The 27837-nt window shown below is 41.3% G+C and overlaps 1 protein-coding gene across 4 annotated transcripts; it reads left to right on the top strand.

Moving 5' to 3' along the window:
* Positions 1-40: 40 nt before the first annotated feature.
* stag2b (STAG2 cohesin complex component b) lies at positions 41-27837 on the top strand. Of its 4 annotated transcripts, none has more exons than XM_080466389.1 (34): positions 41-131; positions 2275-2399; positions 2483-2564; positions 2706-2849; positions 2928-3024; positions 3184-3260; positions 3411-3615; positions 4396-4547; positions 6376-6449; positions 6551-6674; positions 7836-7934; positions 8094-8173; positions 8531-8638; positions 8832-8943; positions 9045-9162; positions 9266-9369; positions 12952-13044; positions 13143-13232; positions 13348-13551; positions 13904-13974; positions 14071-14158; positions 14256-14336; positions 14417-14509; positions 15260-15434; positions 15529-15668; positions 16373-16474; positions 16579-16727; positions 18450-18578; positions 18784-19010; positions 21004-21226; positions 22492-22599; positions 22685-22814; positions 25202-25279; positions 26631-27837. In XM_080466389.1, the coding sequence occupies exons 2-34, from the start codon at positions 2356-2358 to the stop codon at positions 26652-26654; spliced, it is 3825 nt and encodes a 1274-aa protein (XP_080322515.1). In that variant the 5' UTR covers positions 41-131; positions 2275-2355; the 3' UTR covers positions 26655-27837. The 4 variants fall into 4 exon arrangements, with proteins under 4 accessions (XP_080322515.1, XP_080322513.1, XP_080322516.1 ...); XM_080466387.1 differs by having other exon boundaries at positions 41-265; XM_080466390.1 differs by having other exon boundaries at positions 49-265; positions 22688-22814.

Genomic DNA, 27837 nt, shown 5'->3' with positions numbered 1-27837 from the left:
TCTCACCACTAGGTGTCAGCAGATCCCCCTGGGCTCCGGCGCGGTGCTGTGGCCGCTAGGTGGTAGCTCTGCACCAGGATTTCCTCCTCCCAGGTCGTCGAAACAACAAACCGAACTACGGAGCAAGCGGGGTGAGAGAACGTCCGAAACCGCCTCTGACCGCGACTTTTAAACTCTTTTTACAGTATTGTAAGCGGAATTCAGACGGAAGCCGCGTGAGAATAGTAAAAGTTAGGATTCGGCCGGGACTACATTTCACAACAAGGTAAGTTAGCTGTAAAATGGCGGAGAGCTGTGTGGAACTTAGTTGATTTGTATTTTGCTAGCCAGGCTAGCCGCGGAGCAGCCCTGCGCGCGGATGCCTGGTGCCTCAGCCGAGTCCGCTTCGCTAGCTCGCGCTACATGGCTACTTCGGTGTTAGCACGCTAACGAGCTGGCTTTTTTTGGGGCACGGCGGCGCAAAATACGTAGTTCGCCGCAGAACGGAGCCTCTCGTTGTTTCGATCCACTTAGTTGCACTTTATATATTTGTAAACAAAGTGTTTGTTGCTTATGCAATACGCTACTGGAACTCCCGAGGCAAGATGGAGGACGCAAGGACGTGATGTTTTTTTTAGGTAACGCTAGCGGTAGCCGTTAGCATGGCTAACCAGAGGGAGTTATTTTCAGCTCGTTGGTTGGAGCCCATCTCTCATTTTGTTCCGTTTAAATTTTGGACAAGCGCTCGAAAGCGACCGGTACTCATCAAGGAGTCGGGTAATACCCATGGCAGCGGTGCTGAGCAGCGTTGTGGCAACATTAGCTCGCGTTAGCTCGCGCTAGTACAGTAAGGCTTGCGTTGTTTTGTTATTATGATCCGAGTGTTCGAGCTCGGCAGACGCTCGAAATCTGACTGCGATGTTTCGCACGGGCTTGTCGCGCTTTTCAGTCGACTGCCTGCGTGTCGTTTGCACGGAAGAGTGCGTGCTTACTTCATCAATTTTCAACTAGCTGACGCTGGGGGGGAAAGACGCCAACAACCCTCGGCTGCGCAGCTAGCAGCGCTTAGCACCAACGGCGCACCGGCGTCAATTTTGACAGTAGCCGACGAAGAGCGTAGTGGCGTCGGCGTCGTTGCACGGACCCGAGCGGGTAGTTTGTACCCTGCGTTCATTCGCAGAACCGGGTTTCACCGTTTAGTTTAGTTTAGGATTGTTAAGTATGGGTGCCTACTAACAAGTTTATGAGTTACACTGGCAGATTTGGCGCCACTTTTTCTGTCTACACCCATACAATCAAGCCGTCTTGTCGTGCCGGATCCCCCCCCCCCCCCCCCCCCCCCCCCACAAATCAGGGAAATAGACACACTATCAGACACCCAAACCGAAAATTAATAACACAAATCAGATCTTGCAAACTAGTTGCAACAACGTCAAACTTTCTGCTCATATTGCCTGGTTTTAGGCAGAATGTACTGTGAGTAACTTGCATTAATTGTTGTTTATAATATTTACAGATGTTAAGAACCGGAATTTAACAGACGGAACGCTTTGTTTGTAAACCTTATACTCAATACTTATGATTCGACTCCGCTGTCTCCTCAACAGCTATTATCAATTTCTCAGTGAGACAGTTACATGTTTGCACTGAGTGTACTCTTGACTGAAAGAGGCACACGCTGCACCTCGAGCTATGTGATGGGTGGAGTTTGTGTTTTCCTTTTCAATACTGAGCACTTGATTCAGGAGTGCGTTCATTGATTTCTAGCTGCTAAAAGCAAAGGTTCATTTGTCTCCAAGTGATCAGACGAGTGCTGGTTTTCATGTGAAAAGTTGCTTCTCCTTTCCACTTTGATATATGTGCCACCAATTTACACATCACAACCATGCAATAGTTTCCCTGTGGCCTGCAGTATCTTGTTGATGTTGATACTGTCTTTTGATTGGTCTAGGTGTGTATGGGGCGGATAGGGCAGTGCCATATTTGGCCATTGAGGAAGATACTCCAGTCTTCCTTGCATGACGTTGTCTGTAAACGGAGGGAAGCGGAGAAAGGGAGGGAGCCAATAGCTAGACAGTGAGCGTGACAGGAGCGCTTGTGTCCGCCCCCTGTTACCATGTGAAACACTTTTTTTTTCTCTCTGAATGCATCAAAGAAACGCTACAGAGGCTGTGCCTTCTGTGAATGCATACGCATATACTTTGTTTTTGTTTTGTCTTTTTTTTTTTTTTTTTTTTAGGACATTTCCTCTGATTGTATGCTTAGTTCTGTCAATGTTTCCATCTTGTATTCCAGGTCACATGCAACCTCTGTCTTGGATTTTCTGAAGATCTCAAGCCAGTTGAAAGTTGAAGTTATCCAGAAGATGTTACAGAAATGATAGCAGCACCAGAAATACCATCAGAGTTCTCCTATACACAGTAAGTGTGCACTACAATTTGTCAATCTGATTAAGAAATTATGGTTATTATTACTGACTTTTGTATTTGTTTGTGTCTGCCAGGGATACAGACACCCGTTTCTCCTCAGACACAGACTTTTCTGAAGAGCCAGATGGAAAGGGTGCTAATTCAGCGAAAGGAAAGGTATGAATGTGCACAAAAACCTTCCTGGTTAGACAAATGTGTTTTGTTCTTTTTGCACAAATGTTTAATCACATCTATAAACTCAGAGTTGCCTTCTCTCACTCTTTGCATTGACAGTCAGTCCTTGTTTTTGTACTCTAGGGCGGTAAGAAGGGAAAGAAGGCCGCAGGGGAGAAAGGCAAAGGTGGGAAGGGAGCAGGCCGGATAAATGGCCACCACCAAGAGAATGGCATGGAAAACATGATGCTATTTGAGGTGGTGAAGCTTGGCCGGAGTGCAATGCAGGTATGAGGCGAGTCCTTTAATGTTGTGACATTAGAGGAATCTGGAAGGCTGAATGTGTGTATCCCTGTCTCCCTGCAGTCAGTTGTCGATGACTGGATCGAGTCTTACAAACATGACCGAGATGTTGCGCTACTAGATCTCATCAATTTCTTCATCCAGTGCTCAGGATGCAAAGGTATGTGATAAGACTGATCAGGCCATTGACCTATGTTTAGTTTGTTCTTAAAAGTGTGTAGAGGGAACTGATTGGTTGGTCAAGTAAACACTGTTGTCATTGAGTTTATCTTTATGGGTGTCTAATAAATGGTCTGTGTGTCCACTCTGTGGTTATCAGGTGTGGTCAGTGGAGAAATGTTTCGCAACATGCAGAACTCTGAGATCATCCGACGAATGACGGAGGAATTCGATGAGGTAAACAGTCTCATCAGATAATCATTACAATATTCACCATTAATTTCTTAAGTGCTAAACAAAGATAGATTCAATTTTCTAAGGAAGGGAAAACTGCAAATTTTTCCCAGAGGGACCACTGAACATGGCTATAATTTTGTGTCTCCTCAGGATAGCGGTGACTACCCTTTAACCATAGCGGGGCCTCAGTGGAAGAAGTTCAAATCAAGCTTTTGTGAATTCATTTTGGTGCTAGTGCGCCAGTGTCAATACAGTATCATCTATGATGAGTACATGATGGACACGGTCATCTCCCTTCTCACCGGACTGTCGGATTCCCAAGTCCGAGCCTTCAGACACACCTCAACACTGGCAGGTAAGATCTGCTCTAAATAAATGGCTTGTTATCTCACAAAGTAGGTACCTAAGTGAGTAATTTGGTTTGGGCAGACTGAAAAAGCACTGTTTTCTCTGGGGGCGGGGGGGACTTCTGGTTAATTTAGAAGTCATTGTAGTTTAGATACGTGGAGAAACAATTGAACCACCGAACCCACTAAACACCTACGACACACCCACCTGTGTGGTCTGATCAGCCCTGCAGTGCAGTGCATACTCCGTCTCTTCAGAGCAGGGAAACTTTCTTATTTACGTTGTGTCTGTTTCAGCTGAAAGTCTTGCAGCTTGGTCGTTGGTTGTGCTTGTTATGTAATAACCTGAACTATGCAGTAAACTATTGTCTCTGCTGTAGTGTTTTACATTTTACATAACCAATCCTTAATTGAGTAGGTGGGCAGTGTTACCTCAAAACATTTATCAAGCGAAGCATCACTTTCAATGTTTATGATCGGTCACATGCTTCTGTTCCACTTTTGTTTTGATGTTGGCTCTAGTCTGTGTGAGCAGTTAGTTTGTATGAATTTATTATTGATTGCTGGTCCTGATCATAGGTGTATAGCTAAAGGTATTGACTTGTATACTCAGTCTAAGCTTCTGCATTAATGGACAAAATACACATTCAATATTTTATTTGCTGATATTGCTTTGGGGCACTCACACATGTTATAAAGTTTTTGTTATTCTACTACTTATGAGAGTTACTTTTATCTCTGGTTTTCTTTTTAAATGTATTGATGTCTTTTGTTGTGTTTTCTAAAAGCCATGAAGCTGATGACTGCCCTGGTGAATGTAGCTCTAAACCTGAGCATCAACATGGACAACACCCAGCGCCAGTACGAGGCAGAGAGGAACAAAATGGTGGCTAAAAGGGCAAATGACAGACTGGAGCTGCTCCTGCAAAAGCGGAAAGAGGTGAGGTTGTTCACAATAAACTGCATTGGTTTCAAGGTTTAGCTAATTCGTTTGTTAACCTGAATTATTTTTTCTACATTAGTCTTTATTGATTTTTCTAAAAAAAAAAAAAATTCAACACAAACCGACAGAACAGGAGAGTATATCTTAACAACTATAGTTGAAGTTAACATAATCAAGACAGAAATAGGATATAAAACAAGAAAAAAAGGAAGGGAGAAATAAAGAAAAGGAAAAGAGGGAAAAAAAGTAAAGAGGATAATATTCTGTAGGGAGCTTCATTCTTCAGTCTTCGTTGATTAGTCTTTCAATTGTCTGTCGCTACCCAAGTTCCTGGGGGAAAAAAGGTCAATTTCTCCCACTTATCTTTTTGTTGTGCTTCTTGTAGTCTTAATCGATATGTCAGATTTTCCATTGTGTATATTTCCTGTATTATGTTTGTCCATTGTTCCTGTGTTGGTGGATCCACTTTACCCCGGTTCCTTGTTATAGCCTTTTTTGCCGCTATCAGCAATATTTTAACCAGATATCTATCTCCTGCATGTATGTCAGTTTCCATTAGTATCATACAGCTCTTAGGAATGTCGTAACTTTTGTACAAAACCTCAGTATCTTCTGGCAATTCCAAAATTCGTGCGTATGGTCTGTATTGACTATTCCACATTCTCTCCAACATGACTGATTTACGTTTGAATATTTACTTTTTGTCGTGGGTCTAATAAAAAAATCCGAGATTTGTCCAGGCAAATTCCCTCAATGCCTGCAAATTGGTGGATGTTTAGTGCACTGTTAACCTGAATTCTGAAAGAAATCTGATGGCCCGTGCTGGTGGAATCAAGCCGTTTTGTTCTCGTTTGTTGGTTATTAGCGGCTCACTGGTTCTACGAACATGTCTTTGGCTGGTGACACATTTTGTTGTCACAGAAAACGGTATGGATGTGACAAAATAATCAAAATTTTATCCGATTTTCTACAGCAATTCAGAATGAACTGCCTTCTTTTTTGTGTTTTTAATGCAATTTTGTGTGTTTAAGTGTACAAACTTGCTTGAGAGAGAATGTTGCAGCACCCTTGATAGTGTGCAACATGTACACATTAGATTGTTTGCACTTAATCAGGAAACATTTAGGTTTTATTTCATATTGTCTTGCTTTACATATGCAATATCAAAGTGATGTGGGCATTGTAGAATAAACTGTGGCGTAACTAAAAAAGTTGATGGAGAAAAAACGTGCAGCTTTCAGCCAGCTCTTATCTTGTGAATAAAACACTCGTGCAGAAGTTTGTATCATTTGAAAAGCTTTGTTTGTGCACAGTTGTGGAACACGATGGCTTTAACCAGTAATAATGTTGCTGCTAAGTGGTGTGTCTCCACTGCAGGAGGGAGGACTTTGATAAGAGCCCAGCAGGAGGAAACCACTTGTTTCCCCCCTTTCTCTTGTACTCCACAGTGCATAGATTAGCTTCTGTTCATCAAGATTCTTTTTCTTTTCTTAACCAATCAATTCAGAGTGACTCTGCCCATATGTTAGTTTTCTTAACTGCAGCAGCTCTGTCGGTGTTGCACCGACAGTACCAAGTGCTTTTCAGCTGGCATTGTCGGTATGTTGGGTTATATAACTCCAGGTCCCACCGGGCATCCATCTGTTCGTTCAGTGTGCAGCCACACCGCCGCACGGTGGTACGCTTGGCTGTCACACAAGTCTTTTTATAATACCGGCACCTCCTTGTCAACTCTCACTGTGGCAGTCGTGGCAGTTAAGCTGCATGTTTAATCAGTCAGTTGTCTTCATATGTTTGTTTTTTTTCTTCTGCTCTTTGTTTTCAGCTTCAAGAAAATCAGGATGAGATCGAGAACATGATGAATGCAATATTCAAAGGAGTGTTTGTTCATCGATATCGGTACGACTTTACGCAGTGATCATCTCCTCTCAGTAAACTCGGGGTGTACAGCTGCGGTAGTAGTCGTGACTAAAGTTTTATAACAATGTGATGTTTTACAGTGACTCGATAGCAGAAATCAGGGCGATCTGTATAGAAGAGATTGGCGTGTGGATGAAACTGTACAGCGATGCCTTCCTCAACGACAGCTATCTGAAGTATGTGGGGTGGACGATGCACGATAAGGTAGGACATACAAATGTTTAGTTTCTTCATAAAGCCTCAAATGATTTGCATCTAAACCCTGAGCTCTCTCAGACACTGATAATAATCGATGCTCTTGTCACTTTACAGTTTTATTGAATTTCATTGACTAGACAACTTAAATTTTTATTTTTCACTGTTACATAATTTCCAATTATTTGTGCGTATGTTAAAGTTACTCTACCAGAAAAAATCTTTAGAATATACGTTCCATAAAAAGTATCACTTCTGCACAGAGAATATACCAATAACGAAAACAAGACCATTTCCAACCCGTAGTTGCCTAAACCGATCTCCCCAAAGTTGGCATGTTTACAAAACAAACCTGAATTTTTAGCCATCATCAACTGTTTTTGTTTTACTTACTGATCTCTGGAAACCTGCCGCATGGGTTTCTGGGATATGAAAGATGACGTTGCAGCAGCTTCAGCGAACATTTGGCCGATTTAGACCACAAAAAGTCAGACTTTCTCAACGAGAGTATTCAAGCCTCGAGAAAAGTCTTCAATGTTATGAAACTGATCGTTAATTTTTTTCCAGTGTGAATCGAGATCTCGTGTACGACCTGGATCTTGCTTCAGGATTCTTCAGGCGTTTCCGTGACATTAAAATGTCAACAAACCTGGGTATCTTTCGCAAAATATAAACGCTGGAAACACATGTTTCTCTCAGCTACATGAACATTCTTTTCTGAAACGTATTGATAACGTATTAGACAACTAAAACTGGCTCCTAAATTTTAAATTTTTCCCGTGGATTCTGGTAGAGCAACTTCAAACACAAATAGAACTGAAATAATAAGTAAAGGATAAATGTGTTTGTGAGAGACTGCTGCCCCTCATTAGGTTGTAAACACAGTGCAGCCTCATACGTCGTAACTCTTCAGTTCTGCTGTCCGTAGACAGATTGAATGAGTAAACACCAAAACCACATTATTCATGTTAATTTCTCATGTTTAGTTCTCTTTGTAAAAATGGGTTGAAACATGTCAATTTAAACCAGGTGTTGGATTTTCATGAGAAATGTTTTACAAAATGAAATCCTTTTTTATTTTTTGTAGTTTATAGTCAAATAATAAAACATGTGTGATTGCTGTTGCTGACTGCAGTAACTCATAATGGACAAATGTGTGCTTCCCCACAGCAAGGCGAGGTACGTCTGAAGTGTCTGACAGCTCTGCAGGGCCTCTATTACAACAGAGAACTCAATGCAAGACTGGAGCTCTTCACCAGTCGCTTCAAGGTTAGCGCCACCTGCTGGACAACACCTGCAACTTTTCCTTTGCTCAGCCTGAAACCAGCAACACACTCCTGACTCACACATTGTCAGCATATGTTTCTACTAAGGAAAGTGTTGTCATTCTAATGACTTTCTGACACTCTCATCTCACCCTCTTCTCAGGACCGCATTGTTTCAATGACTCTCGACAAAGAGTACGATGTTGCAGTACAAGCAATCAAACTTCTCACTCTGGTCTTGAAGTAAGTGGCTGTTTTCTGATGAAGTGTTTTCGTCATCGTTTTATTAGGACGGAGATGCCCTGCTCCTCCTTGAAGGTCCAGCTTATTGTTTTTGCATCCTGTCCTACTTATTGCCAAATCACAACCAAATTTAAGGTTACGTTTACTTATAGCAGAGGTTCTTGTTCTTTAGTTCATTCATCCTTTGGAACACTACATTCAATCCATCCCACCTTTTATAGAAAGGGAAAACACTCATATTTAAGTGTTTTTTTTACATGTTATTTCAAACACAATGGTGAAGTTCCTGTTTGATATAATATGTCTTTTGCGTGTGGAGCATCTCTACAGCGACTTTCTCTCTATATGTCTCTACAGTAGCACAGATGAGGTGTTGACCCCCGAGGACTGTGAGAGTGTGTACCACTTGGTGTACTCGGCACACCGGCCAGTAGCTATTGCAGCTGGAGAGTTCCTCTATAAGAAGTAAGTCAGAGATTTTTTTTTTTTTTACGTTTATTGTTTGGGTCATTGCTTTGCAAATTCCAGAGGTCCAGTTTGTTCAGTTGCTCATTGATCGGTGTCTGTTGGAATTAGGAGTCTGTTTCTGGATAAATGCATTGTATTATGAAGGGTTTGAGTGGTTTGAGTGATCACTAACTGATGCCTATTGTTAAAGATTGTTCAGCCAGCGGGAACCTGAAGAGGAAGGTGCCCCCAAAAGAAGAGGCAGACAAAGCCCGAATGCCAACCTCATCAAGACCACTGTTTTTTTCTTCCTGGAGAGTGAGGTGCATCATCATTATCTTTTTTTGATTCTGTTTATTCAGACCACATTTTACCCGTCATTTACCAGCTCATTCACCCCCTGTATGGATATTTGTTTTGTTAGCTTCACGAGCACGCAGCTTACCTCGTGGACTCCCTCTGGGAATGTGGTGCTGAGCTACTGAAAGATTGGGAGTGTATGATCAGCTTACTGCTAGATGACCCATTGCCAGGAGAAGAAGGTACGACTCTGCTCTCCTCCACAAACCTCTGCTCCGTCTTGCAGTTCAGTGCATGGATTGGATGGATTACACTGATTGCTTTTTGTTTGTGTTTTCTTTGCAGCTCTTACAGATAGACAAGAGACAGCCTTGATTGAAATCATGCTGTGCACTGTGCGCCAGGCTGCTGAATGCCACCCACCTGTTGGAAGAGGAACAGGCAAGAGGGTAAGACAAGCTGTTTTAATAGACAACCACATTTGATAAACAAGATAGTTTGGATTGTTTGAGGTGATATCATATTTTTTGTGGCAAACACGTTGTTTCTGACTGCTCACAAAAGAGAATTACCCGGACGGTGTGCACATTTCTGGTTCATTTTAAATGGGAATTGAATTTGAGTGTAGCTTGCTGTGCAAACGATGAGAACAGAAAGCATGTGGGACAGTTGTGAGTTAATTTTCACGTCATTACTCTGTGCTGGGCTACAAGCAGTGTAAATATGGTTATTGTTGGTTGGATGGAGGTGGCTCATGAAAGAAACAAACAAACAATTAAAACATCAACTGGAATTCCTCCTGTGCTCACACCTTACTGCAGAGACTGAGTGCTTCTAAAGGCAGTCACATCCTGGCGTAGGTTTGTTTAGGCTTTTTGTCGGTGTGGTCTTAAGACCTAAGTAGAACTTGAATCAATCTGCAGCAGTTTTCACTTGGAAACAGACTGAAAGCTGCACAGTGAACGATCTCTGTGTGCTTGTTTGGGGTGCCCGAGGTTTTGTATCCTCGTGGTTATGTCGTATGAGAAACGACTCGTTCTCACTTGGCGCCGTGACTCATGTTAGTCATATCAATGCAGCTATGTGTGAACATAATGTTGCTGCTGATGCCTGCTTCCTCAAACTAAGAACATACCGACTCTCGTCTGCTGTTTGTGATACACACAGCTCCTCATACAGTGTCACTTGTAACACTCCTTGTTTTTCTAACTGCCTTTCTGTCCTGGTTTTCTTTTTTTTTGTTATGACCATTTGTTTCAAGATTGATTACATCGAACTTTGAATGCGGGTCAGTAGAAGCACGCCCAATTGAGTTGGAGAAATTGCTCTGCTACCTCTTCTAATGTTTTCTTCAATAGCTGACACCAGTGTAAGAAGACCAGTGGTGTAATTGTTTTTCAACCTTTGCTGCTTTGTTTCTGAGAGCTGCTGTTTGCAACTCTGATGTCAATTCTAGGGAATACATGCCATTTTGGAATGCATCAAAGCATTTTAATTAAGTTATTTAAAGTCGATAGACATTATACTGGCCATTGTTTTTGACTTGATTGCAGGTAAAAAACATTTTCAGACATCTTGCGTATTGTTTGAACTTGATCAAGTGTCCTTTTTTTCCCTCATTTTTTTTAATCAAAGTATATTCATTTAGTTTTGAGTTTTATAAACAAGCAGCTTAGCAGAAACTACCTAATCAATATTATTACTATAAATCCAAATATATATTTTATTTTTTCGTGTGTGTGTATAGGTGCTTTTTAGAGAAATACTTTGGATTTTAGTCAAACAGCCACATTTAAAAGTGGTTATTTATTATAGAATTCTTTGTTTCTAGCTTTAGCAAAGCTTGTAGCATTAAAAAAAACTACCAAGTTCAAAATAATGTTTCAAAATCTTACTTTATTACTTCAGAAGGAGTTTTTTTTACCCTCAATTCATTTGCAGACATGGATGTCCATGTAGGACTGGGCGATATGGCCTTTTATCAATATCTCGATATACATAGGCCAAACCACGATATGCTATTTTGCACAACACTGTTTGTTCAACATCTTCCTTCTTGAATCCAAACTACCTTTGGAATTAACTCGTCTTCTTCCATGTCTGTTTGCACATTCAGCTCCCCACTAGCACTCTGCTAGGCTAAGGTGTATGACGTAGCTCTCGCGAGTGTACAGGATGTCTGAAGGTGCGCTCGTTTTGTCTCCCGAGAGCCCGTCGGCTGCAGCTGGCAATTTAATGTCTGCTGTTAAAAGCTACAATGTGAAACTTGAATGTTCACGATATAGTACATTTCTATATCGCACAGAGAACATGCTGCGATACATTGAGTGTATTCAATATATCAACCAGCCCTACTGACATTCTTTGGAACAAATGACCAATCTTACTGCATCATTTTAACCCTGACTGAACAGGCCAGTGCCAACTGGGCATCACATTTTAGTGTTTATTTTTATTTTTAGTTCTTTATTTTAATCATTGTTAGTTACTCCACAATGCTAATTGAAAGCAAACAATAAATAGCAGCCAATAGGCAAACTGTAGAAATGATTAAATATTCTAATTAATGCAAACATTTATTTTGATTAACCAGGTTGGTAGCGACAATGCTACAGTTGCCATACAGTTCTTTTGCTGTAAAGTTAGATTTCGATGAGCATTGCAACATAACTTTATTAATGAGCAGAAGAAATGCACAATAACCAAAAGTCACTCTCGTTTGTTTTCTGAACAGCTGGAAGTACATCTGGACTGAAGTGAAAACTTGACGTCCTAAATTGTTCTGGCCCGAGTTAAAGAAGCGGCTCAATGCTGAACTGTGACTCAGACATGCAGGCTCGCGCTTTTAGTTGCAGATTGCCATCGAAAATGAAATAAATGTAGACATCAGACTTTCTCTTAGAGCAGGGGTTGGCATCTAGTGTCACAGCACTCACACTCATGGTCCTAAAAACTCTCAACTCCCGCTATAGCTGCCCATTAAATAATGTTGTAATGGCAGCTGGCTGGCTGCGGCGAGGGAGGGGTAGACGGAAGACTCTGAACACGAAGAGGGTGCTGGCCATAAGTTTCGGGTTAAGCCAAAAAAAACACTTTTATCGAAAAGATTAAAGTTGATAAGAATGACACTGTGATAAAAACTTTGTAATTAGTTGTAACACTTGTGTCGCCACCATAGTCCATTGGTTATGAGTCTTACAAGGAGATTCGAGATTTGAGTCCAGACCGTTGCATTAATTCATTTAGATATATTTCAGTTTAAAGATGCGGTTTTGTTTCTTCTTTTTCTTAATTTTTTTTTTTGATCAGCTATTCCCCAGTTTTTTTATTCGTAGTATGAAGGTTAAAATCCATATATGCAGTGTAATCTTGATATGATTCATGAGGGTTGTGCAGCTCCGAGTGTGTTCTGTTTGTGGGAAACGAGTCCAAATGGCTCTTTGAGTGTTGAAGGTTGCCGACCCCTGTGTTTGAGTCTGGGAGCCTGTGTAAAGACACATTTGGGTTTTTACAATGCCAATCTTCTTCCTCCAGACATGCTAAACACTACATCATGCTTAAAGATCAAAACTCTGTTCACTTCTGTCCAGTAGGAGAAGATACTTGGTACCACCAACCATTACCTTAAATTTGGGAAGTTTTCTGAAGTGCGTTTAAAAACCACATTGATTTTCTTCTTGGGCAGTTTAAAAAATAGTGTTGTTATATTTTATCTCAAGTCCAAGAGCCAGGAGGCAAGTCAAATACCATATTAGACCTGTATACCCTTTGAATAATCTCACCTTGTTATGGACTGGTGATCAGCTGGAATCTCTCTCAAACAACCCAACTGAAAATGAATGAATGGAAGGAAACAGCTGTTCCTCATTGCTTAACTGATGGTCCAGATCTGTTCGTACCAGACAAAATAATTGGAAATTGAAACTGAAGAATCTGTTCAGTAGGAATTAAAAACATAAGTGGGGGTTGACGTGTCTGCGTGCGAACTGTTTGTGTCGACATTCAATTAAGTTGCTGGTGTTTCTGAACAGGTGATGACAGCTAAAGAGAAAAAGACTCAGCTGGATGACAGAACCAGAATGACTGAGCTGTTTGCTGTGGCACTGCCCCCTCTACTGGCCAAGGTTTGTTACTGCAGCTATGTGCTCCTGTGCACCATGCGTCACTGTCCCAAAAGGGTTTCCTCATAAATAAGATATGATGTTATTTGTCTTTTGTACAGTACGCTGTGGATGCAGATAAGGTGACTAATTTGTTGCAGTTGCCTCAGTACTTTGATCTGGAAATTTATACCACAGGACGTCTAGAGAAGGTACGACAATTATTATTATTTATTACAGTGTTAATCAGTATCCAAAGCACAATTATCTGACATAATTTAAACTTCTGTCTCTCGCTCTCGCTTTCGCTCTCTCTCCCTCTCCCAGCACCTGGAGTCCCTGCTGCGTCAGATCAGAGAAATCGTGGAGAAGCACACAGACACTGAGGTTTTGGAGTCCTGCTCCAAGACCTACCACGCCCTCTGCAATGAGGAGTTCACAATCTTTAACAGGGTGGACATCGCTCGCTCTCAGCTGTTGGATGAGCTGGTGGACAAGTTCAACAGGCTACTGGAGGACTTTTTACAAGAGGTGGAGACACAGATTCTTTTTAATCATTAGCTGTCTGTAAACCAGGTCGGAATTAAAATATGAAGAAATGACTTGCTGTGTTATAAGAAGAAAAATTATTCTATTTTTGTGAGTCATGGCAATAATGCATGATATAAACTAAACTCAAAACTGTGTGTTTGACGTCATAATATAAAAATTCCAATGCCATGCCACCAAACAAAGAACCCAGTTCCCACATGCATGAAATCAGTCATTTCAGTCTCTGTCGAATCTGTTGACTTTCAATTGAATTCATTGTTAGAATTTAGTCTGAAACGAATGTTTTTTTTTCCTCTCCATTAAATCACAGTTGCTTTGTTTGTCTCCTCAGGGTGAAGATGCTGATGAAGATGATGCTTATCAGGTTTTGTCGACTCTAAAAAGGATCACAGCATTTCACAAGTATGGAGTGGTTTCCTTACATGTGCCTGTTTCTTTTATCCGTATCGTATCGTGCCGTGTCTAACCCTAACCATGCTTAATCCCACTCTGTCGCAGTGCACACGACCTGTCAGGGTGGGATCTCTTCACAAGCAACTTCAAGCTGCTAAACACCGGCATTGAGAACGGCGACATGCCTGAGCAGGTAGTTAAAAATTCAATAACACATTTCCAAAAGCAGACCCTTCTGGACATATTTCTTAATATTAACCCGTCTGTCCTTGCGTCTCCTTGGTAAACAGATAGTCATCCATTCACTGCAATGTACCCATTATGTGATCTTGTGGCATCTGGCCAAATCATCAGAGGGGAGCTCCAGAAAGGTGAGAGCCCTTCACTGTTTTATTGATACTGGAAAGGTCTGAGCGGGATACTTTAAAAACATGTTCCTCCTTTTAATCAGGATGATCTGGTGACCCTGAGGAAGCAGATGCGGGCATTCTGTATGATGTGTCAGCGCTACCTCACCAATGTCAACACAGCCGTCAAAGAACAGGTGATGCAGGAAGGAGAAACCGAAAATATGGTTAAATTAATCTAGTGACTGTGTTTACATTAAGTTCTAACAGTTTGTTATAGCATTGCAGTGGCTTTCGCCCTGAAGGTGATGTGCCACAATAGTACAATATGACCTGAGTGCTTTGGCCAGTTTGAAACAAACTAAGCGTGTCACTACAGACACACTTTAAATACCCAGAATCTATGCTGTAAACTAAACGACACGACTCGTGATTGATTTAGAAACTAAGTGGGTGGAGATTCCATTGTCTTTTTTAAATTAAAGATTTAGACATTTTTGAAAATTATTTTTCTGACTTGAAAACTTCTTCTAACGAGATATATATCATTCACAAACATTTTATTAGATTACATTTCTCTAAGCTGACTTCAGTTCTTTGTTAAAGGCTCAATGCTGCTACTTTGGAATTCGATTGTATTTCTTAATGCGCCTGAATAGAAATTTCTGATATTTTTTATTAGTAAAAGGGAAGTGGTTAGTGTAAATTCCAAAAAGGTTTTATCCTGTGATTTGTTTCAATGGAGTCAGGTGCAAACAAATATAGATATAGATATTTATTTTTTTTCCAGGGAAAAGCTGGAGCGAAAAACTCAGCAATAAAGTTATCCAGGCATATTATCTACATTGAACTGTCAATACAAAACACTGTAACAGAAACAATATCACTCACTATAGTGGTAATCTTAATAAAATTCTAACGTGTTCATCTTCATTCTTTCCCCACAGGCGTTCACAATCCTGTGTGATCTCCTGCTCATCTTCAGCCACCAGATGGTGTCCGGAGGCAGGGAACACCTGGAGCCGCTGGTCTATTCCCCAGAGGACTCGCTGCAGTCCGAACTGCTCTCCTTCATCCTCAACCACGTCTTCATAGACCAGGACGATGACACAAATAGCACAGGTATACGGTGCAAACAGCCCTTTCTGGCACATCTGCAATGATGCGCAGGAAAATTAAATGGTTTCTCACATATTTTGTGTTTATGTCATTCCAGATGGTCAACAGGATGATGAGGCAGTGAAGATTGAAGCTCTCCACAAGAGGAGAAACCTTCTTGCAGCCTATTGTAAACTCATCATCTACTGTGTGGTAGAAATGAAGACTGGGGCTGACATTTTCAAACAGTATATGAGGGTAGGTTGAATGTTTGATGTTTAAACTGAACACAATGGTGCAGTAAAGCCCTTAATTCTGTATTGGAGGGACGTGTGCAGAAGAAGCATGAACACTGAATCAGTGAAATTACTAGATTTGGTAACTTCTTTGTTTAGATTTTTGCAGACAAACAAACGTCAATAGAAGTCAAAGATCACATAATTAAACACTGAGATTGTTTTGTACTTTTCTCATTTTTGACCCGGCTGATGGTTTGAACTTGACAATATTACAATCCATAGTGAAGCCATACTTGTTGAAATGTCCTAAACACCCCTAGTGCAAGTGATGTTATGTTCATAAAAAATATGTCCTCTAATTTTGTAGTGTGTTCAATCTAGGATTATATCATACGACAATACAACTAGATAGTTTGCAAGGTGTGACATTTACCATATTTAGTGACAATTTTATTCTCTTTAGAAATGTTTCGAGATGACATAATGTGAAACATGCATATTGTTGATCAATTTTCACTTTATGAATGCATTTACTTCACTTATGTTTATTCTTTGAGTTGGAAAAAGTCACTATAGTGCATATTTTAATTAGTGCCTATATATAAATATATTTATGATTAAGTAGCACATTTCTTATTTTTATTGCCTTGTCATTCCAATTGAAGGGGAGAGCATATAGTCTTGTATATGAGAATATATTTTGATTTGTATTTGTTTTTACAGTATTACAACGACTATGGAGACATAATCAAAGAGACGATGAGTAAGACCCGGCAAATTGACAAGATTCAATGTGCCAAGACACTCATCCTCAGTCTGCAGCAGGTCAGTCTGCACGCTTTATCTGTTACTTACTTCCAAATGAACCAACTCCACTTCTGTGTATTGGTTTAGATTATTGGTCTAATTTGCGTTTCTCCCTGCGCTAGCTGTTCAACGAGATGCTGTCTGAACTGGGCCACGGCTTCGACCGCTCCTCCTCGGCGTTCTGTGGAATCAAAGAGCTGGCCCGTCGGTTCTCGCTAACCTTCGGTCTTGACCAAGTCAAAACCAGAGATGCCATAGCGATGCTGCACAAGTAAGGCGTTATTCAGCCCGTGGCGGTTTCTGTTACCCTTCATAGATTTTTGGCAGTATATCTGGGAACTGTCATGTTAGACAGATTACTCCATGAATACTGTGTCTCCTTTTGCTGTGTTATTTTTCTTCTGGGCCTTGGAGGGCTTAAGTGCTGAAATGTTTCAGTTTAGCCTCTTCCCATGGTCTGAGAGCGGTGTAGAAAAACATGGAAAAGAAACGGGGAGCTCTTCAAATGGAGTGAAGCAACATTAGTATAAAACAGCCCTGTTACTTAGTAAGTGCATGTAACTTGTGCATCCCTCTGAAATACTGCACAGGGTGTTCTTTGTGCTCCTAAGTAACAAAGTGTGAACTCTGAAATCACTTCTCCTGCTGCATCATTACATATTTCTTGGTAACTTTTCACTAGTTTGGACACATCATTGCCTTTAAATCATCTTGTATCTCAGCAAAGAAAAATTCAATCTTTTAAGGCACAAGGCTCTCCCAAGTTTATAAAGCTATAACTGCTATGAATCCAAGTTTTGTCTGTTAAAATTTACTAGTGTCCAGATTTTTTAGAAAAGTAACAAGTATCATCTAATCTGTGTGACATAACTTTGTAAAAGGTTCTGACGAGTTTGCAACTAACAATGATAAAGCACAGGTCGATCATTAAGCTTAGATTTTTAATCCTGCTTGTAGTACTTAAAAAGCTTTAACCGTAAACATGATTTCACTTTATCCCAGAGAGCGGTACAGTGTGACTTAAGTGGAACGGAGACTCCAGATGTGTCCACATCTGTGCTTTAAACATGACGACTAAGTTAGAAAACAAAGCTGCTTGTGACTTGTCTCTTAAGGAATCACAGATCCTGAATGGTTTAATCCCGTTTCCAAAATCATTTCTAACTCGACAGCCTCTTCGAATTAGATCAATATGATCCACTAAGGTTTTTTTTATTCTGATGCATTTCCTCCAAGTTGATCGAAGTCTTTGTTTAAAGCGTGTGCATGTGAGTTTGATTTGTGGCCCCGCAGCTGCTGTGTAGGAAGCCAATTCTACTTCATAAGGCTCCATAAGAAATTAGCTGTAGAAACCTGAAACTTTCCCTGTGTCTACATAAAAAATGATCTTGTCTCGAGTTGTCAAAACTTTGGAGTGTGTGGGGGGGTTCAGTGGATTTCTGACGGACAACAGGCTGATGTCATTTTAAACATTTTATAACCGTTTGAATGTTTTTAGAAAAGGAAAAAGTCGGTCAGATGCAGAAAGAAAATTCATCAGCGTCTTAAAGCCTGTGAAAAGTTGGAACCAAAAACTAAACAGAGTCAGCCATGCTTGGAAAATACAGGCACCTCTCAAGAAAAATTGAGAATAGTGTGGAAAAGTTCATTTTGCCAATATTTTGATTTAAACTGTAACGGATTCAAGTTTCAGCTTCATTACACATAGCTGAATAAATTCTTAATTTTTTTTTTTTAGCCAGTTATTTTATCTTTTGTCATGAGAATCAGAATACAGTATCTCAAAATATTGAAATAATTCTTAAGATCAGCTGTTTTTATTTATTTTTTAACCAGATGCCATAATCAACATAATTTTCAATATGTTTGAAAGTTTCTAGTAGAAATAATAATAATAATAATTTTTAACCTGTTTAGGTTTGTAGTTCTTGAATCGGTTCCTTTGCTCACTTTTTTTTTTTTTTTTTTTTTTTTTTGCCTTTCTCTGTTTTAGGGATGGCATTGAGTTTGCATTTAAAGACCCGAGTCCGCAGGGAGAAGGAGGCCCTCCACTCAACCTCGCCTTCCTGGACATCCTCAGCGAGTTCTCCTCCAAGCTCATGAGACAAGACAAGAGGACTGTGTAAGTTCTCTCTCTCTCTGCTCGGAGGCTTCAGTGGCACAGTGCAACAGGTGTTTGTGACAACTGGTGCAACTGGTGTTTCTGATGCGTGAGGGGCTCGTTTTTCTGCCTCAGTTGGAATGTGCACCTGGTTTCATGCATGAAGTTTGTCCTCTGCATGCACTGGTTTATTCATCTTCTCGACATGACCTCCTGCCTCCCTCAGGCACATGTACCTGGAGCGCTTCATGACGTTCCAGATGGCCCTGCAGCGGGAGGACTGCTGGCTCCCCCTCATCTCCTACAGGAACTCCCTGCAGGCCGGCGGTGACGACGATACCATGTCTGTGATGAGCGGCTACTCCAGCAGAGGCTCTTCCATTCGCTCCAAAAAGGCTAAGCCTCCTGCTGCTACAGCGGGAACATCAGCAGCCAAGAGGAAGCTGCCAGAAGGTAGCGCACGCTCGGGAATAAATCAAACCTCTTCCCTCATATTTTAGCAACGGTGGCATTAATGGGTTTTTTCCCTTCTTTTTCTTCTTTTTTTAACCTCCAGAAAAGAAAAAAAAACCAAGAAGGCTTGATTTGTGATTAAGCTTTAAAAGATAGAAAACATACATTTCCTTGGTTCTCATTTGGTTCTGAGTCAAAACACCTTGAGATATCTATTTATTTATTTTTCTCAAAAACCACATTCAGTATGACGGGATGTTACAAAAGCAGGGTTGGAGCCCAGATTAACCCAGATGCGTTGGTACCAGCATGGCTCAGCCAGCCGGGCTGATGGAAGTGGAGATTAAACAGCAGATGGTGGGAGAGAGTCAAACCATTCCTCAGCAAATCGCACAGTCTTTTAAATCTTAGTTTGCATAAGGGATCTTTCTAAAAACATCGTTTGTTTTTTTGTGTCACTGTTTAACACATTAACAACAAATGTTCTACTACTTTCTGTTGGGATTATAAACTTGACCTGCTTTTGGATTTCACTGTTCAGTGTTTGTACTGTCCGAACCTTTATCTTTTGGTGTGAAAGAACAAAATCATGCAAAGTTCTCACTTCATGCCTCAAACTTTGGTTAAAAAAAACTAAAATCAAACGCTTTCCCGGTGTGTTGCAAGCTGCTGGCAGGCCTCTGGGCTTAAATGGACTCCCTGCTGAGTCTAATCATCAGAGATTTAAAAAGAAGGGGAAAAAACTACTATGCATTTTCTAATGAGAAACAGTCTGGTCGTATTGTAGCCACAGTTGGGCTAAGCTGCAGTAATGTTCATGACAGTAAATATGTCAGCAAACGCAGTGAGCGTTTTATACCTCTCACCTATAATTCCTGTTATAACAGCATCGAAACTCCCAAAGCCCGTGAATCTAATCACTTCACTTCGTGTGCAACTGCCACGAGGAAAACTAATTACATTTAATGTCTTTCACATTGTTTTCAACATTTCCCTACAATTATCTAAAGGGTTCTACAAACTACGATCTCTTTTAATTTAATTAGCTTTTATACTGAAATGAATTTAAACTTCTTATAGAAGAGGTTAAACTGTTGAAAGAAATCACTTTGGTTTGAATTGCAAAGCGTCAGTCAGTTTGTATTTACTTGGAATTACATGTAAAGTTGAATGAACAGAAAAGAATAACATAGACGGCATGTGATGCGTTCAAGAAGTGGTGACTTGCTGTTCTTGAAGCGTTTGAAGCCGACATCCTAACTACATGTGCACCTGAAACAGAATAACTATACTTTTAACCTAAACGTTGCTCGGTAGTGGCTCAGGTTTCCAGAAGACACAAACACAGCACAGTTTCATTCTCGTAGCTACTAATTGTCGAGAGAACAACTGTATGTTATGTTTCTCTTGCTTATTTATTTTTCTATATCTATCCGGCATTTGTGTAGATTTTTCTACCCCCACATGTTTAGTCACTCCGACAAAGTCAGAGACGGTTCATAACACCGAGGCTGTGTTGACACAACGCTTCCCAGTGGAAACTGTAAACTTTTGTTTTGGCTGTTTGTTTACGTAACGACAGCATTCTGAGTCCCTGAAAATGACTTCCAGACATGGGATGTTTTCAAAACATCTCCGTCTCCTCCTGATCAGGTAAAACTCCTGAGCGAAATGTGGAGAACCAGTTCAGTGCACCACGTCGGGAGCCGACACCGTCACCTGGATCAGCTCCGACGTGTTTCTTACATATTGCCAGACGCTGGCAATCTGTTTTGTAGCTCATCGTTCTTGCTGAGTCGGAACGTCTCGTCAGCATCACAAAAAGTCTTAGACAATAAAAACAGGCATGCCACTTGTTTATGTGTGCATCTAAACCAAATGAAATCGCCTGCTTCACGTCCTCAGTCTTTAATTAAAAACTGATGATTGGCTGTAGCTTAGTGGAAGTAAATCACTAACCTCAGCTTGAACACTTTTGTCTTTTTCCTTCCAGAGGAGAGCAGCAGCAGCAGCGAGGTATGGCAGCAGAGCATGCAGACCCCCGTCATGATGCCGTCCCCCCACCTCACCTCCACTACCATGCGAGACCCGAAGAGGGCCCGCGATGACAGCTTCATGGGAGTGTACCCCCTCCCTCACGACCAGCAGCAGCCCCACCAACACCCACAGCACCATCAACAGACGCCGCAGCACCACCAGACACCCATGGATTACAAGTACGCATGCCTTCTTCCCACATTCCCCATCCGTTTCAGGCACTTCATCGTTCAGCATCGTGCTTGTTAAGAGGCCACCGTTCAGGATCTGCCCGTTTGACAGCGTGACTGAGCAGAACTTACTGAATCCTGTTTATACTCATTTATCAGCGTAATCCAAAGTTTTTGAGAATTCTCCCGACAATTTCTCATGGAAGTTGCTTGAATGTAATATTTCCTTCTCTGAATAGCGATGCATCCATATGAATAGATAATTACATATTGATATTTTAGTTTTCCATATTCAGAAAGCCCATTTACATTTTGTAGAGCCTCTGCCACTCCAGTCTCGCTCCTTGTCAGTGGAAACTTTGTCCTTCTCGCCTCAGTTGGGGATTACTGAACTTCAGCCTGCCACCGCAGCTTGCTGCGTGTCCATGGAAACAAGATAAAAAAACAATTATCTGAATTTGCTTCTTTCCTCTTCATGAGGACAGAATAGATTTTTTTTTTTAAGTAGATACAGTCAGCTTCAGACGATGATTATCAAAATAAATGCTTCACTGGAACATGAATAAGGTTATTTATTGTATGGGAACATATTGCTTGCTATTAGGCTGTGAGTCACTGTTCACCTTCATGACGGCCTCGTTCAGGGTGGATTAGGTACAACAGGAGCCCCGTGTCTGCTGCTTCCTCTTCAAAATCCAGAATATCAGCTCTGCCAAGCAACCGCAGTGGCAACAAATCACCGTCTGAAATGACTTCCTAGTACTCTGAAACTCCCCAGTTAAATATTAGATTAATATGTTTTCTGCCTCTCTTCCTATTCTTTGACCCAGCAGTTCTAAAGCTCTTTAATGGCCATTAACTTTAAAATAATTGTCTCTTATTTCAGAGCATCCCGATGCTGCATTGCCCAAAACTTTATAAATATATCTAGGCTGGCGTCCAGGACCATCATTCAGTTCAGCAGATCGCTTGTTCTGAGAGAATGGGATCCGACTGGAATGAGCCAAAGTACATTAGGAGAGCGTTCAGTGTAATTTCCCATTTGCATGCTGTTAATTTCGAGGGCAAGCGGTAGTAAAACGCTCGTATTTAATAGCCTGCCAAGTGTTGGCTCTATAGGGACAATGACTGACTAGTTTATTTATCTACTCTGACTTTTCACAGGCGCCGGGCCAGCGTGCAACATAGTCGTTTCTGACATCCACATGGTATTTCCATTGAAAACAGCAGAAAACACGTGGCTAATTGATGTGCTCCTGTGCGTTTGCCTTCAGTTCCCAGGTGACGTGGATGCTGGCTCAGCGACAGCAGGAAGAGGCGCGCCAGCAGCAAGAAAGAGCCATGAACTATGCCAAGCTCAGGAACAATCTGCAGCACGCCATGTAAGACTCGCACACGGTCCGCACGACCAGAAGAGCAAAATCTCTTCACAGTCACATTTGAATGACGCTGTCCCGGTCTGTTTAGAAGTCGACGTGGCACCGGGCTCATGGAGGAAGATGAGGAGCCCATTGTGGAGGATGTGATGATGTCTTCTGAGGGACGTATGGATGACCTCAATGAGGGCATGGACTTCGACACCATGGACATTGATCTGGTAAGACACGAGTTCATCAACCATTCTCATTCTTTCATGCCAAGATGAATAAAAGGACGTCCAACATGGCTTTTAGAATTCTCTGGAACTAGTTTCAGTTTCTGTATATTTTGATAAAATCGTATTTATAAAAAAAAAAAAAAAAAAAAGAAGCAATTTAATGAAATTTGACGAAGTAATCGTGTGGAGCAGGGGTCCTATTTGATAAAGACCAAAATAGAAATTAATATCTTCGCGTTCACTCCTACTTTTGTTTTCATGTCGACATGGGGAGCAAAGAACTTTAGTGTGAAATCCATGTTGCGTGACGTCTCTGGGGCGGGTTGCTGACGTCAGGAAAACAAATGTGAATGCACCACTCTTCCAATCGCTTGCTTGAGTCAATATCTTCTGCCCTGCAAATCCAGTCCTAAAGTTTCTCAGCCTTTTCTTGGTCTTACCCCTCGACCAGATACTTAAGAAAGTACCCTGGAACTGAATATAGTGCCCGGGTCCGTGAACGTTCCTTGTATTTAGAAAAGTTCCTGCAGTGGCATTGCGTCTATGGGAGACAGAAGTACGTCAGGTTTCAGCGGCGCTCGTCACTCTGGTCTGTATTTGAGTGCTTAACTCAATCCAAGATTCCTAATGAAGTGTGACTGTCGACAACCGGGCTGCCGTAGTGTTCGGCGCACCGCAGTGAAACAAGGGAATTCTTCTTTTAAGCCGTTGCTTCCAGTTTCACTGTTCCTCTGCTTCATGGAGCGGTTGAAGCCCCTCCTCCTGATTCTCTTCACAATTCTTGTGATTTCTGATCACCAGATCAGAATAAAGACGTTGGACCAAACACCAGTCCCACTCTGAGGGAACTTTATCATTTTACGTCCCTTGTCTTTGCCGATCTTACTCATCCCTCAATACGTGCGATGTTCTCACAGACACTGTTGGAGGTTGAGGGTCAAACTCAAAAGAAGCTGATGTGAAAATTGTATTGTTAGTTTATCCATGCCAAATGTATTAGTTACATTCTTATTATTATCTGCAGCGTGGTCTTTGCAACATAGCTGGTTTTACTGCTGGTGTTTAAATCTGCTCCTACTATTGGATCAAAGAAAATAATCCTGCTCAACACTGCCTGTCGGCCTCTGTATTTATCAAACCCTCCATTCATGAATTGCAATAAAAGTGGAAGCAGGTATTATCTATAACTTTCCCTTTAGCACAAATAAATGGTAAAGACCGCTGTTGAAATGTTTTAGAGGTCTCGGAGGCGTCGTCACCGAGCATCCTTCCCATAATACTGTCGTCATTTTGTTTTACGGCCCAATAGCTTCCAGATTAAACTCTTGTCTCTCAGTTTTATTCATCAGTAAGAATTTGATTATAGCTTAACGAACCGAAGTAACGTTTCCATGACTGAGACCAAATGTTTCCTGATTTCATTTCATCTCGTTTTGTGTTGGAATCTGTGGGGAACTAACAGCCAGCAGCCAGATTTTCTTGTAAATGTAGTTTTATCTTGCAGCCGCCTGTCAAGAAAATTTCATCTTTTGAAACGGGGGGAAAAAAATTATCTTAAGAAAATATTGTTGCCACGGTGGAGGAGCTACAATCGTTTCCTTTGTCTTAAAAAAAATGAATCCTGATTTTCTGCTGACAGATCCTTGCAGCTGTTGGTGCGACATGACAAATCTATTTGAGCGTTTACACCAACAGCACCGAGCGTCGCACGATGACTAAAGACAAAACTGAATGTGATTCGAGGCGAACGTCTGCTTTGGGTGCCGGAGCTGGACTCCACCAGGCGGCCTCACGATGTCACATTCAATCAAGCAGAGGATTGAAACGACTGCCCTACTTTTCTGAAGTCCTTCCAGTCGAACGGTCCAAATATCTGGGCGCGTTATTTTTAACCCTTTGTCAGGATTTGGCGTGCATACTTGCCATAACCCGTTCACGATGGGCCGAGGATTAAAAGTGCCTCCAAGCAGGGAGATGGAGCTCATGTAGACGTTAGCGTGGCCCGTGGGACTTCAGTAGTACGGCCATCTAATCACCAACGTCTAACATTGGTCACATGGAGTTTTCATTAGCATCCCAAACGCAGTGATCCTGACTCATTTGTCCACGTAATGAAAGTTGAAGTTGTCTTGGACAAAAGAGGCAGAAGCGCCTCACTGATCGCAGATCTTCTGACAGCTCTGCACTTTTACAAGATTAAGTCGAATGAAATCCACAGTATTGTAATAATCTGCTCCTATTGACTTCATAAAGGAAAAGGAAAATGACATGCGTCACTATTTTTAACGAGAGGTGACCGTTCAGACGGTCCGTTGTCTAAAAAGGACGACGCAGCAGGAGGGAAGAAGTAGAGTTTGTCCTCTAATCGTCTTGTCTTTCACTTCCAGCCGCCCTCCAAGAACCGTCGTGAGCGGTCTGAACTCAAGCCAGACTACTTCGACCCCGCTTCGATCATGGATGAATCGGTAAGAGGCGTCTGTACTTCGCTCAGTTTTATGCTTTCGGCTTATTCCCAGAATAATATTTTACACGAGGCTGCGAGGGGAAAAAAAAAGCGGTTTGCTTAACATGAAGTGACACGAGAAGTGAATCCAGCAAACAAGCCCAACAAATTGGGTCCAAGTCGTAATGGAGTTACGTGGGTCACTGGTTTTAAGATGTTATGCTAAATATTAAGACAAGTTCCTCCGACCTCCAGACGAGTGCAGCTTTACTTTTTGGCTGCTGAGCATCTGTTTCTGCTCATGCAAACACTTAATTTAAGTTCCTCGTTACAGCATGTCACAACCTCGGGGAGCCTCGGGGCTCTGCTCCAGGGGCCGCTCCACAGTCACACCGAGCGCCGGCTGAATGTCTCGCATCAACTTTGAATAGTTTGGATCACATAAAATAGCAGCAAGTAGTTTCCTCCTTGTGAAATATTTAGCGTCCCGTTCCTTGGAACTTCTTTTTCCTGCGTATAAGCAGAGGAACAGCAGCTTGGTTTGGCCACATAGCTGGAGCCGCTGCACCACGGCGCCCAGCCGGATGGCCTCAGATCCACTGCAGCATGTGGAGTTCCTCCTCCCACAATGTTGAAATATTCTGTGTGGGTTTTTAAAGGATATTTTTAGAACTGCAAACAGAAAGTCAGCCGTGTCCAGGGCACTGGGATCATAAAGTATCGCTCACAATCAGCATTTAGTACAGTTTCTGCGTTTTGTTTCACTTTTTCGTCTGATTTCGTTCATCCAGGCCCTGGAAACAAAATGTCATAGATACTTTCTCTGATGTCACCTGTTTTTTATTTGAAGCACAATTTTAAGTGTTTTTTTTTCCCTCAACTATAAAATGTGTGAATTATTTATTTACTATATAAATGTGAATTAAATTATGAGAAAAGGAACTTCATCAATGTATTCATACAATAGTACGACAGTATATTTAAGATTTCTTACACAAATGGAAACACCTCATGTTAATTGTTTGATTCATGATAATCAAAAGAAGAAATTCCCCAAAACTAAATACACGTGAAAAATAAATCTTTCCCCCAATTTTATATCGTTTTAGATTGATTGCAAACAAACTAACATTTCACATTATGATCTTGTGAAACTAAGTGTCATAAGACAGGATGTTTTCATTTCTTTCTGTTGACCGGTGGTCAAAATGACCACAAATTCTGAAAAATGGTTGAAACCTTTCAAAGTAATGAGATTAGAAAACAAGTGGGGGGAAAAAAACAAACAGATTTTTTTTGGACTGAAATTAACCGTCGGATTGATTCAAGCAGTTTGTTTCATGTCTGACTGGTTGATGTTGTGTTTGCTGCAGGTCCTGGGAGTGTCCATGTTTTGAGCTCGTATCTGGATGATTTTGAAGCTGCGACGACAGAAGAGGCGCTTTGTATTTAAAGAGAATTTTAGATGCGAAAACAGAAGTGTTTTCTGTAAGAAAAAGCAAAAACGAGACAAAAAAAAAAAAAAAACAACAAACAAACATTCTGGCTTGTACTCCACGTGGACCAATGACGACCCACACTCAGTGTTGCTTGCTCAGAGAGGACTTTGTTTCAAATATTTACTTTTATAATCTTGGGTAAGCTCTTCCTGTTCAGAAATAGTGAAACAGGCCACTTCCAAACCTATTAGAGACGTGTCCGACAAAAAATCAATAATAGCTTTTTTTTCCCCTTTATTTTTTTTTTTTAAACGGGGATGAATTGGTGTGTTTAACTTAAGAAACCTTTTTTTTTTTTTTTTTTTTTTTTTTAAATGTCTAACCCTTTTTACAATTGTAGTAAGTTACCAGGTGTGAAGTAGTAATTTATAAACGGACTGTAGTAGCTTGCTTGTACTGTGTTAGCCAAGTGGATGGAGGTCTTTTATGTTTCTGTGATCTCTCTCTCTCTCTCTCTCTCTCCCTCTCTCTCTCTCTCTCTCCCTCTCTCTCTCTCTCTTTCTCCCTCTCTCCCTCTCTCTCTCTCTCTTTTTATTCCCCCCCTCCCTCCTCTGTCTGTTGAGTTTTCCTCTCCATGTTGTTGGGCCTGACTCGCGGCCCCGATAACCACTGGTGGTTAAGATGGTGAGACGTCACGTAGAATCAGTCCAGATCCCTTTATGCTGTGAAGATTGCTAGAGTCCACTGAACGCTCCACACTGTTAAGCAGTAAGTCGCCCCCCCCGTCCCCCCCTAGCGATTTGGATCACTCCTTAACCATCATGTACTAGAAATCGTCCCCCTCCCCTCCTTAAGACGAGCAGAGTTTATTCCCAGTAGTGCCACTGTGTGGGCTCTGACAGACAGCAGTAAGATCACACTTGTTTTTTTTTTTTGGTTTGTTTTTTTTCTCTCTTAAAATCCAGCAGCGTAATGTTGAAATGGGTATCTCTACGTTTTAAATAAAAAGTATATATGAATCGGTGCTGATTTTATATATGTGCTTTTGGATTTCTTTTTTTTCTTTTTTTTTTTTTTTTTTCCTCTCCTTATTTTCAACTTTTCAAAACCGTCAGTCACAAAGTTTAAGAAATGTGTAATT

Source organism: Lipophrys pholis (assembly GCF_963383615.2).
Source record: "Lipophrys pholis genome assembly, chromosome: 6".
Taxonomy (NCBI): domain Eukaryota; kingdom Metazoa; phylum Chordata; class Actinopteri; order Blenniiformes; family Blenniidae; genus Lipophrys; species Lipophrys pholis.
Note: the sequence above shows the minus strand (reverse complement) of the source record. Positions and strands in the feature narration are given on the sequence as shown.